Here is a 13,507-nt window from a genome sequence, read left to right on the forward strand (position 1 = left end):
TCATCCCTGCCCTCAAGAAAACAAGCAGAACAATTGCTTTCCTGGATCCTTGGAGGACCCAAATACTCTGTTACATATGTATTTCATATATATGCATCTGTTATATATACAAAATTGCCTAATTGGAAATGGATCCAAAGGAAGCAAATTCCTTAATTCAATTACAATGCCTGCTAAAAACACGCTTAGAGTTTTATTGTTTAATTTATTGAATAGTATTTGATGGCATTACCTTAAAATCTGTTTTTAGAAGGAAAATATCTCTAAAATTATGGAATAAATCTGTTTCAGTGCCAAGGAACTCAGTATTTCTTCCACACCTGTGACAAGAGAAAGGACTAAAATTTTAAGGAAGCTTTCAATTATTTTTTTTTCTGAGATACAGAGGGAGACAACAGGATGCCAATCCTGGAACAGTTCAAGAGGCACTCATACTCATTTTTCAAGTGTTTGTGCCCAGGATATTTTAGCTTTTTATGAGTAAGAAAGTATATCTTCCAAAAGGAAGTAAGTCCAGCCTGAGCCTGGCTCTGACATTTGTCAGGGTACACGGTGATTTAATAGCTGGCCACACAGAAGATGAGCAAGCCAGACACGTAGATTTTCCTTCTGAACACTTCCCATTTGCATCTGAGGTGGAATGAGAGTATTTGTTGAACTTAAGGACTCTTAAGCTCTGCAACAGCAACTTAGACCGCAGCTGGCACACAGTGCAATTTTTTTTCCTTCTTTTCTATGTAAAAACGGGGATAAAAGCAAAACAGAGATGGCCTCTCACTAGTCTGTATTTATAATGCAGACACAAGGCATAATGATTTGTTCAGGAGAGCAATCTTTAGAGAATACACCATTCTCCCCAGTAGCTTCCACAGCTACCACATGATACAACCATCTGGTCCTCTAACAACTGCCTTTTGTATGTTCTTGCAAGGAGTCTGGCAAGAGATATCAGAAGTAAATGCTCCTGCAAATCTAATGGATCTGCTGCTGGTAACAAGAACAGCACTGGAAGGAGGCACAGTATGAGAAGTACTAATACACCAGTGAGTGTTCAACCCTGCTGGACTCATGTACATCTTTGATAGAGACCTGTACTATAAGTACTGAAAGTTAGCCAAATCACACATCAGATCTGTGATAGGTCACAACAAATCCAGAAAAAAAACCAAGATAGAACTTGGGTCCTGTATCATAAAATTTCAAAACTGAGGATGGTTAACTTAAGCAACAGTGAGAAACCAGGTAAGTCTATAGACTCAAGTGGTTTCTCAGCTGGAGTGAAGCACATCTGTTCTTACTGAGCTGAAGATCAGAATGTGGCCTTCGGAAAGGCCATACCAAGGCTTAGGCCCCAATATTTTTCCAGAAACACAACCAGAAGTTGAGGGAGAATAATAGGACAGTTTAATATTGGCAAGTTCAACTACAATTTTAATCTAGACCACGAAAAAGGACAAATTAATACAAGCTACAATAAGCATTTACAGCAAACTCACTTTTCATGCAACTCATTCACGTGCCTTAGACCTAGTTCAAAACTAACAATACACACAGATGAGCTCAGCCTGCTATCCACTGCAGTTAACAGCTGAACTTCTGCTCAAGAAGGTAACAGTTCTGCAGCACACCTTCTGTGCACCTCATGCAGTTCTTAAGAGCAATATTCATTGCATATTCTATATGCTAGAAACCTCACAGCTCAGTGTTCACAGAAGCTCTTTACAAAGTTTTGTAATTTCCCAGATCTACTACCACATTCAAATGGAGGCTTGACATAATGTATGCTAAGCAATGCACTTCACTTCTGTGCTTTTCTTACTCTTTTCTCAACTCCTTTTCATCATTTTTCCTCTCCCACTCAGACTTTTAGCTCCCTCCTTCAGAGCAGCAGATCATTGCTGCTTTGTCCAGTGTCACTCAGCAGTGGAGGAAACTGAAGGCTGGCTAAAGTGTCAGGTGGTTTTTGTCAGGGTTTTTTTGTTCATTTTTACTTGACTAAGCAGTACACCTACTTCTTCCTGACATCTAATAAAGGAGAATTATAGAGGTCTCCACGATTTCATATCATCCACTCTCTCTTCCACACTTCCTCATTTTTGTAATTTCATGTATCACCTCTAAGATATCTTCAAATGCCCTGTTATAAACCTCTTGATATCCCTGATATTGCCTGCACCTAACAAATACCTTTTTCTTTTACCTCGAGATGTTTCATTTCTGAAAAATATTCAGACAAAATAAGATGTAATATCCTGTTGTTTAATCAAGCTGTTTTATCTCAAATTTTTCAGACATACTCAGTGAATGTTTAGAATAACCATCCTATTCTTATCCGTTTTTAAGAGCAGAATTGCATCCTAATCTAATGCAGGAAATCTAACACCAGTAATCTACTAATAATCCAGAGAGCTAGTATAAGAAACTAAACAGAGCCAGTGTAATTTCAATCAACAGTAAATGAAGGGCACAAATAATTTCATTTCTAAAGCTGGAAAATTATGTGATATAGCAATAGCTTTCTTAATTCTTGCAGTGCATAATGATATCTGAATGAGACTACAGATACAATCATTCACTGGATTCCCAAAGTAGTATGCCCTTTGGATCCATACCAGTTATACATGGATACAAAGTATTTTCCCTTACCTTCTTTCTTTATCAAAAAAAGAATTGTCTTATTTCTTGTTGCTGCTTTGATGAGGCTTTACTTACCGCTTCAGAATTATCAATGAAAGGGTCCGTTTCATCATAACCATAACCTATATCAATTAGATCCTGTAGGCGATCCTTCCGATGTTTGTGGGGCTTTCCACCCTGAAAACAAAGCAAGCACTGTATCATTTGGGAAATGGGGAAGCAATGTACTAAAGTCTACAAAACATAAGGCATTGGAGGGATGGTCATTTTGGGAATTAGTAGTTTTGCTTTCTTGGATGCTCCCTTGAAGATGGTCTAGATGACTAATAAAAACTTGCACACAGGAATAAGTTCTGGCAAACATGCTTTACTATAGCCTCACCAGAATCGTCCCTGAAAGGTATTCACTAGCCACCTGGTTTCTGCATGACCGAGATCTTCCTAACGTTTCCTATTTAGAGATGTTTCACTGTCCTATGTTTTTAAAACACAGTGATAGGACTGTTAGTGATAGGAGGACTGGTGTAATTTAGAAAGTGTTAAGTTTTTCAGTATGTTACAGAGTCATTACAAAGGAAAATACGGATAGCCCAGCATTCAGTAAAGTGTTTCCCCACACAAGATGGATCGCTTCTCTACAGAAAAGTGAAGCCTAAGTCAAAAGAGAAAAATACTGATCTGGTACTTGCAGATATGGTGTCTGAGTTCTCAAGAAGTTACAGCATTCATATAACATAACTGAAGAAAAACATATTAAGATAAAATCCTTTGAAATGCAAGAGCTGTCACCTCAGTTAATAGGACTGGACATGAAATGGTTACTTGAATAACTTAAAGCCAGAAGCCGCATCACAGACTGTGGGCTCACTTACCTCCAGGAGACAGTAAACTTTATTTTAACCTGTAAGTACTTTTCTCATGTCAAAGTTTTATTGTTAAATAAAGTCAAGTAAAAACTCAGACCCAGCTCAAACATTCAGGGAATCTAAACTTAGTTATACAAATGGGAATCTGCTTAGGATATAAGGCCTAGTTTTCTGACTCCCATATATTGTCAAAATTGTCAATATAAAAGTCTTAAAAGATAAAATTCTCCAAAAGGCACCACCTTCACTAAAATGGTAACCAGTGTTCTTCCACGAATTCGAAAAGACTTGCTCCTGAAGCTTCTCTGCCTGGACTCCAGAGTTCTAAGCATGTTTAGAATAAGTATGAGTCTCTCTAGTTGTGACATCCAAATATCACAACCCACTTGTTACTATGAGTATGCAGACACTGTTCAAAGGAGGTTTCATCCTTGCTCTTTTATGAGAAGCGTAAGCATCTGAACACCTCAATTTTAACAATATTTTGCAAGAATTCAAGTTTGTAACTAAGTAAAGCAGATGCTCTTGCAAGCAAACAGGAATCTCTCAAGTATAATTAAATAAACAAATGCAATAGTCCTAGGAGAAAAGCCTCAAAAGTGAGCTCCATTTTTAATTCAGGTTTCCAAGCTATATTCGAAGCCTCAGGTTTCCAAGCTAAGTATTCCTAACTTTTCCTATCAGTTCTATCATCCCCTACAGTCACTCATCTGGTAAGACATCTGAATGACTGCACGTTCCCCAAACATGCAGTACTTCCTTTTTTCTTTTTTAAAAAGTTTGGATGAGAGAAGAAAAAAAAAAATCTCAAAAAAATAAAGGTAGCACTTAAGAATTCTGTTTAAACTCCAGTACAAAAGCTTATGTAATTCTCATGATTCTGACTGAGGCGCCAGCAGGCTGTCTGAAGAGTGCTACATAAACTATACTTTACCACTACTGATCTCACTAACGTGTAATGTCATCCACCTCTGTACCACATCTCTTGCTAAGCCTAAGTAACCATCATCATCCCTGTTTGTGAGTCCAAAATCCTTTTGCAGCAATGGCTATTCTATGATTTCAGTGTATGGGCATTAAAAAAAAATGTTAAAAGTCTCAATACATTCTGACTGCCTGTTGTTCATAAAAACATAGTGCAGATATGGAACAAAGTTAATAACAAAAAAGAAGTCTCATAATACCCGAATGAATAAAAGCAGGATTAAAATAGTAACCTGTACTCAGACATATGAGAATAACTGAACAATTGTATGTATAGTTAGAGAATTTCCTTCAGGCCTGGTTCTACCCAGTTATGTTTAAGGAAGTGTATTTAAAGTCTGTATGATCAAGATGTTAAGGATGCAAGACCACAGCAGAAGAACTGTAGGGATTACCTGCATCAGTGCTTACTACGCAGCAGTTCAGGGAAGTTTTACCACTGAACCTTTTCACCTCTCCCGAAAGAGTTCCTCCAAACCTTTCTGCCCCAGAGCATAAGCAGTCATGATACTAAAGCAAATTAAGATGTCTAGTTCCTGAGGCTGCAAATAGTACTCATGCAAGTATTCAGAAAACTCAAATACGAGTTCAACAAATTAACTGTGGCACTTACCCTAAGTTTTAAACAACCTTTGCCCAACAGGACTAGAAGGTGGCAAATACAATGCCAATTTCTGAAGAATCTTCCAAGGGCCACAGCAGAGTCTATAAACCAGTAAACCTGAACTCTATATTGGGCAAGTTAATAGAAGTTATAAAGAACAGAACCAGCAGGCACAAGAATATACTCCAGAGCAGGAAAGAATTTTGGTAGAAGGAAGCAGTACTTCAAATGCTTTAGAAAAGGTCCAAAGATCTTTAAAGACCACAAACTATCATGGGATAAGAGGGAGGGTCGACTCAAATTAATGTCTGGTTTAAGGCTAGGAAAGGAAGGGTAGGAATAAATATTTCATTTTGGCAAAGAAAGTAATTAGTGAAATCACCAAGGAACGTGTATTCATTCATCTTTAGAAGCAACAGAGAGGGGTAACAGTTGGGGGTGTGTGTGAGATGACAGAAGTTACTGAGGATAGTAAATAAAAAAAGACAACTGAAGAATCACTGAAAGACCTCACAGTTGCTCTGAACTTCGTATGATAAATCATCAGCTGAATTCAGTATCAACAAAAGCAAGGTAATCTACACAAAGGAAGTACAACCCAAACAAGAAAAAGTACAGGGTGCTCCCAATTTATGCTGCTCAGGAAGCACTGCAGGTTTTACACCCAGTTCTACGACATTTGCTCAACAATCCAGAGTGGTCAAAAAAGAAAAGAATTGGGACTTGGGGAAAAAAGGAACAGAGAACAAAACCAGAAGTCATCATTATATCACTGATAAATCAGGGCATCCTACCATTAATATCCTTTCATTTAAAAAAAGAAATTAGAACAAAAAAGGGAACAGTAAGCCAACAAGGATGTTTAAAGGTAAAAAACACTGCTTCTGTACAATAACAGAATGTTAAGACACTTCAGCTGGGGAACAAAAGTGCTGAATGCAGATGATAGCATCAGATTCACATGCAGCATGCAGAAGAACAGGAAATATTTCACTGTTTCTTACAGTAAAGAAACTATGGAGCACCAAGTGAACTCATCAGGTTTAAACACAAAGTATGTTTTCATAGGACATAATCATGATGGTACACAGTGCTATGGAACACAATCTGAAATTCAGTGAACTCAAAATGCTCTGGCAAATTTATGGCAGAAAGCTATACAAAGGGTAGTTAAACATGCAACCTTTGGCTTTGGGAGAAATTAAGCCACAGATTGCTAGACAGGCACAGTGAAGTAATATCAGTGCACACTTACTCTGTTATACTTTTCAAGTATGAGATTCCACTAGTGTCAGAGGACTATGCCACCATCCATTAGATCGACCTTTGTTTTGATCCAGTAAAAATTCTCACATTATGTATAATATCATCCGAGATTCAATATCATGTTTTTACAACACAGTGTTTGATTTTGTCTAGAGAATAACAGTAATCAAAAAAAAGAAAATGGGAACCATTCGGAAGAGATTTTTATGCTGATGTTTAAAATACGCAGCAACTGCAAAAAAGTTCTGAATAATTAAGTAAACAAATGGTACATTAACTTTATGCATCTTGTTTTATTAAAACATTTATTCATAGGTTTTTTCTTATTATCTGCAAGATATATCCAATACTGTACTGATTTGATTATGAGTACAGGAATTTATCTGAAAAGAAGTAAAAAGTCTTCAAGGAAGACTGTTCTTCACACATGAAATTTTTCAGAAGCACTGCCACACGTGCTATGATTAAAAAGATTGTTTGACTCAGTTTTAAATGGATATAGATAAGTAATACCTAATTAGTTAAAGGAGGATATAGTACTTCCTGCAAATCTGAAAAAAAACTCTACTTTCTCATACAAACCAGTGATTACTTTTACACTGAAGCGCTGTTAAAGAGAAGAGAATGGGTATCTACTTCATGGGATCCCCGTTCTAGTTTAAGCTAAGGAGCAAACATCTCACCACAAGAATCAGAAGATGGCTGGATGTTGTCAGAACATAAGCAGCTGTACAGGGTCAGTGTACAGAGATGAGCATGGATAGTAAGCAGAGACCAACGGTTCTCATATTGGAAGAGAGAAAGGACAGGGTGTATCTCACACAAGAACTATTAATCCCTCACCACCCTCCATGCTTAGTGGCCCTAACCTAGTAAGTTGTCCTTTATACAGAAGACATTCCCCTCCCAGGAATTTTGTGGGGCTGAGGGGCATGAGGTATGGCAGAGAATGGGAGAAAGGCAAGAAATCAAAAGTGCAAATAGTAATCAAGATACAAGCGCACCATGAATTTAAACTGTTGTAAAATGTTAGGTTTTGTTACCTACTGCTTTCTAATAGCAAAAAGTATCTATTTGCCCCTTTTTATGACTACTGAGCATTGAACTCAAGTTTTTGTAAGTCTAATAACACCATGTTTTGTCCATAAACGTACGTGTTTAGCTTTGATGTATGCATAAATGTATATGTAAAATTAGATTGCTTCCACTACCACTCCCTCCTACATATATTGCTTTACATGCTCTACACTGACTTTCATCTGCTGTAGTTAAGCAACTTGTTTCAGGATGTTATAAAATCCTTAACTTGTATTATGGAAATGAGTTTTCTAGAAAAGTACAGTTGAAACATTTTTCTGAGGTTCAAAAAATAAATTATCATTCAAATGAAAAGCAAACAGTATTCTGGAACTGCGTTCTCAATTCACTGGGTATACTGGGTTCCATCAATCCCTCTAAAAGATGAAGATGATTCTTTTTAGTTTAAGGGTTTCTTTTGCTATGTATCACAGCTAACGTGCCCTGAAATAGTAATTACTTCTACAGAATGTACAGACTGGGCACTCAGAAATCTGCCTTTGCCAGAAAAAAAAAATCTAAATAAATCAGGCAAGAAAGATTTTAGTATGTATATTAACAGCAAAAGATACAAATGACTGCTCTTGTTTTGTTTCCCTTCTTTATTATTGAGGTGCTCTAATAGTAATCCAGAATATCAACATGCCTAAGCATGATGATGAGTTTTGATTGCCGGCTCAGAATTAATCACCCAACCCTACCCATATGAATTTTTAAAGACCTGTTTGGGTGTGGTTTTAGTCAACATTTTCTGATTTCTACCTTCATTTATTAGTAAAAGCCTCTTTATGTTACTACCTAGTGTTGTTCAAGTCATTCATGTCACACTTTCAGGAGTCAGCAGAGTATCTTTAGGCAGCTGGCAGCTACAAGATAAACTCATCAAGCAATGACGTATTATTCAACAATAACTTCCCATGGAAGCATTCAAAAGTAGTCAGAAATTCATCAAGATTCATGAGTATTTAGCTCAAACAGAAGAGCTGTTCAATAGTGCACAACAGCATTACATAAAAATTCTTTCCTCCGGCACAGTATTCATCATGAATATTGACCTGCATCTATTACTCAGTTGTATTTATATAGGAAGCTTTTCCAAGAATAGCTTCACAAGCTATAACATCCTATAGGCAAATCTATTTAGCAGGCTTGTCTAATAAGCTTGTAGCAGCTTCAAGCTGCTTAAATGAAATATAATGAGACAGTCAGCTCCGAAACGTACAGAAGTCATTTGACACTACATTAGCAACCCTGTTCAGGAAAAAACCTGATGTTAACATCTCTACAGCATCCTAAGTTATCACTATTAAATATTTGTGTATTTTAATACAGGTACAGTAACTCACGTATTTTGCCTCGAACTTCTTGGCTAGCATTTCCACTTCATGCCGCTCACGTTGTTCATCATTAAATGGATCTTCCAAGTGAACCAATTTCTTCTGAAAAATGCAGAAGTTCAATATTCATTCCATAAGAAACACACAGAGCACATCTAATAAAAACCTATTAAATGTCAATAAACAATGCTCTGATGACTAAGCAGTCAGAATTTGTACTGAGAGTCCAAATACTTACTTTAGTCTCTAAAAATTAGTTTGACCCGTTCAATTATCATTCAGTTACTTTTCTTCTAATGAGAACACAAACAGAAAAGTTAAGAGAAAGACTCAGAGTTATATTTTCCCAAGCATTCCACCACAACCTCAACTGAAAGTGTAAGCATAAGAGAGAACTATGGCCATTTGAGGTTCAAAGAGAAAGAACTCTCTCTAAATCCAACTCCTTTTCACTTCTGCTTCCACTGGTGCCTCTTATTGGTGCTGTGATCCTTCTAGATACAACACACAAGATGTACCTGGTACGCTAATCAGCAGGGAAGCAGCCAGAAGACTAAAAAGCTCAGTAAATTACAGCCATAACTAATGTAACTCCTTTAACTCTCGTACTGTTATATTTTTCTTCAGATAATTTCAGTAATCATAGCATGAATTCTACAAGATTCCCACTATGGCAGCCACAAGGACAATAAAGATTTAATATTCCAGCTGTACAAATAAGCAGGAAGTACCCCTCCTCCTTTTCTTTTTTTGAGAAAGAGGTTTTCACTGACATGAAGTCAATGAACAGTAATCAAGGGTATACACAGTGGTTTTTTTTTTTTAATAAGGTATGGCAGAAAAACAGGGCTGCCTTCTTCAAAGTAGAGTTCACATAGAATATGGTAATTGTTGGAAGGGGAGAAAGTACTAGGATGCTAAAATATGGTGGAATGAAGTTCCATTTTACAGAACTTTATGGATGGCAACTAACTTCACTGCACATGGACCACTCATCAATGAATAAACGAAGATTTATGGTAGGCTAAGACAGAACAAAAAGCAACACTAAGTTCAGAAAAGCAAGATACTTCCTCCACAGTATGAAAAGCCAATATATTGACTAAATGGTGACCAAATAACGATAAACTAGCTCAAGAGTATCAAGACCAATGTAATGAGGAAGGTAAGCTGAGCAAAACTGCAAACACCACTAATTATCTTCCATTTTCTAAACTGAGTACTTAGAGAAAAAATTAATAGAGGTTGTAGTTAATCCTGAAACTTAAGTTTAAGTTACATACATATTTCCTGCAGGCATAATTAAATATAAAATACTGCCTAATTCATGCAACACTGTTTTCTCTACTTTTAGCTGGGAAAACATATTCCATGTCATCTGCTAGGCAAATGTTGGTTTCTTTTAATTGTGAAACGAGACAAGGTTGAGACCAGAGGTCAAGCAAAACTTAGTACTGAAGCGTTAACTTGCCTCTCTCCACCAAACTCTGAAAGCTGTAGCTATCACTTTGATTAGTTAAGCACTATTGGAATCTCAAATCCAAGCAAGTTCTAATTTTGACGGTTTCTGCGGGCTCTGATGGATGTCTCTCAGACTTTGCAGTACCTTTAAGACATTACTACTTCAGCACCTTTACAGCCTGCTTGACAGAAGCCAACTTGGGCTTCTCGCTCACCCGCTTTAAGTTAAGTTTTACACACCAAGCTTCAATTCTACCAACAGAAAAGGGAGCACACTTTCACTTCCGCCAGTTTTCAAGAGGCAAATAAACTCTTCAACCACACTAACATATTACTCACATCCAAAAACTTTACATAAATGATTCCTACCAAAAGATGAACTCTACCAACAACGCTATCAAAGGATGTTCTCTTTATCAAGGCAAAAAAGCAGGACAAGGACAGCACGAGTTTCGAACATAAACATTTCCACTAACTTCTGATTCAGGCTAGGAACCCAAATTTGAAACAAAACAAAACAAAAAAGAAGTTGCACTCATCCTGTCAAGTAAGTTTTGCGATTCTCTACAATTTCATTAAGAGACCTATTAAAGCAACATTTGAAGGTATTCCTGTGCACCAGTCCTTGCATTCCCAGAACAGCCTGCCTCTGGAGAACCCTTCTTGGTTACTCCAGTTCCAAGCAACACTACAAGATAGAAAGACAAGCTCCTAATTTTGTAATGTTGAACTTTAATAGGAATATTTATAAGGAAGTTGAGCAATGTCTTATAAGGGATAAGGAGTCAACAATAGCTTTCAGAAAACCCAATCAATCTTCACCCTACAAAAACGGTTTGCATAGCTAAGTTTATATGAACTGTTCATTTTAAACTGAATCATTACTACAAAAACAACAACAAATTTGGAAATCTAAAAGTCCACTTAAAACCACAGCATTAACTGCCAACCAGTTACTACCTACTTGGAAAGAACAAATCTCAAATTCTGCAGCAAAGTGTAGAGGGCAGGTGTTTCACAGTCAAGCTTCATTTTAACAAGGTAGTTTGCTGCATTAACTGGTATAAATCACCACAGCTATTCTACTCCACAAGCAGGATCAGTTTTCCTTTCACATTTTTTTTTCTCCATTTTAGGACTTTGAACAGGTTACATAATTTGTCGGTCTGAGAACGACCAGGGTAAGAGACAGACTTCTGTCATCCTAAGCCTCCTGTGCTGTGTGCAGAGCAAATACTCTTCTTGTATTTGCTTTAATTATGAAGGAACCAGCATGCACTAATTTTATTGCTGGATAAAATGTGTTTCTCCTCTCTTTCCATGCTGATTAATACAAGATTTTAAGTCCTCCCTACCATATCAGGGTAGCTTTTCCAGCTTCTACCATACAGCAAGCAAGAAGTTAAATTGACAGGCCAAGTACACATCAGTTTTTAAACAAGAATAAAAGTCCAGAATCACTTTAAAAGGATCATAATTTATGACACTGTTTTACATAATCAGCTGATTGTTCCACCCAGTCCAGCAATAGACAGGCCATTATGATACATTCATTTCAATCTGGACTCTACAGAAAGCTGAAAAACATACACAATTTCTTATAAAGCATTTCTACAACTACTTCTATCTTGAAAGCAGTCTCTGATCCCAATTGTACCAAAAATCCCCTAAATCAATGCTCCCCCCCAGAAGACATGGAATTTGCATCAGAACTACATAAAAAAAGCTATTTTTCCCCGATTATGTGATTAACATATTACCAGCCTACAGAAAAAATGCAGTTACGGAACTGGGAGCTGCCAAAGGGAAAAGTCAACCTCCACATACTGAACCACTTCTAAACACTAACAGTTTGCACCTTCATACAGGAACTGCTCAGAAGGGTGGCACTTCACAGAGCAGCATGCTTATGCTACACAATTCAGAGGAGTCATAACTGGCACTGTTTGCCCACAACAGCTGTGGGACAGGATGAACAGAAGGAACCTTTTAACTCGCATCAGAAGATCTCAGAAGGACTAAAATCACAGTCATTGATTTTTCTGTCTTCCACATTTGAACACAGTCTAGTGTGTACATCCCTCCTACTACAGAACAAAAAGCGAGCAGGCTGCCAAGTATAGTTACAGCATCATCATCACCTAGAAACACTTTGGTTCTTAAAACAGCAGTTTTAACCATTCTCAAGTTCATGCTGGATGTAAAAATCCAATGGCGATATTAGTACTGGTATTTGAGGTTTGCTTTTACCACCAGAGCTATCACAACCTTCCCAGCAGTAGTTACTTCCTTGCCCCCTGCCCTTTCCAATAAGATATAAACCTTCTCTAAAACTGCCTATGTACCAGAATTAAGAGGAGCCACAACTATTTAAATCAAGCGCAACTTCACTGGTATCTTCAACTCACTGAGTGGCTTAAGTGTGACCAGCATCAGGGCATGCGTCTCTCCTTCCTACTTGAACACTGGGTCCTGTTGATTGGCTAATGCTGCTTGCTTCTTAAAGTTGTCTGCACAAGCTTTTCTCCTTAAAAACCAAAGTAGCTCGAGTACCAAATATTTTCTCGTTGGGAGGAATTGGAAAAGGGAAAGTACTTTTTTTTCTTGAATGAAGTTCGTAACAGTTACAGGTGAGGCTCTAGTTTCAACAACATTAACTCTCATTCATCCCCGCCCCCCCAAGACTGCAGAAACTCATCTCCAAGTCTGCTAACGCTCACTTCCTTGCTTCTCAAGGCTTGCAGCAGAGCCGGGCTAATAACACTTCATCTACCTGCACACAGCCTACAGACAATGCGGAAAACGGACCGGCCTACCAACAGTTTCGTTCAGCTGCCGGAAAGCGATCCCAGGAAGGGAGGATACAACACTACCGCTCCCCGGGCAGGCAAGGTGAGGGAAGGAGAACTGAGGTAAGCGGGGCACAAGACACTGGCGCTCCCCCGCCCCTGCTCGCGGCAAACGCCAGGAGCTCCCAGAAAAGCCACCCCGGAGCCCTGGGCCAGCTCAGGGGCGACAAGTGCGAAGCCTCCCCTTCCCCCCACGGGCTCAGGCGCAACCTCAGCCCCAGGGAAAGCCCGGAGCGACGGCGAGGCCGCCGGACTTCCCTCCAGGGCGCCGCCCCTCCTGGCCGGGACCACCCCCGAGCAGGACGGGGCGACCGATAACGTTATCGGCAAGGCCGGGGACGGGGGCAGCTGCCCGCCGGGCCCTGAGCGGGGAGGAGGAAGCGCGGCGGGGCCCAGCCCGGCGGGAGGGGAGGGGGAAGGGGAAGG

General features: G+C 38.7%; 1 protein-coding gene across 1 annotated transcript in view; it reads right to left on the reverse strand.

Moving 5' to 3' along the window:
* The window catches only part of UBN2 (ubinuclein 2), a 48,251-nt gene extending 36,987 nt beyond the window's left edge, over positions 1-11,264 (reverse strand). Inside the window, exons 1-4 of the mRNA XM_009322831.1 lie at positions 11,197-11,264; positions 10,403-10,484; positions 8,781-8,873; positions 2,713-2,814 (exon numbers count right to left, since the gene is read on the reverse strand). Coding sequence (XP_009321106.1) covers positions 2,713-2,814; positions 8,781-8,873; positions 10,403-10,484; positions 11,197-11,264 — 345 coding nt within the window. The remainder of the gene's footprint in view (positions 1-2,712; positions 2,815-8,780; positions 8,874-10,402; positions 10,485-11,196) is intronic.
* Positions 11,265-13,507: the final 2,243 nt, after the last annotated feature.

This window comes from Pygoscelis adeliae, unplaced genomic scaffold (assembly GCF_000699105.1).
Source record: "Pygoscelis adeliae isolate BGI_AS28 unplaced genomic scaffold, ASM69910v1 Scaffold60, whole genome shotgun sequence".
NCBI lineage: Eukaryota > Metazoa > Chordata > Aves > Sphenisciformes > Spheniscidae > Pygoscelis > Pygoscelis adeliae.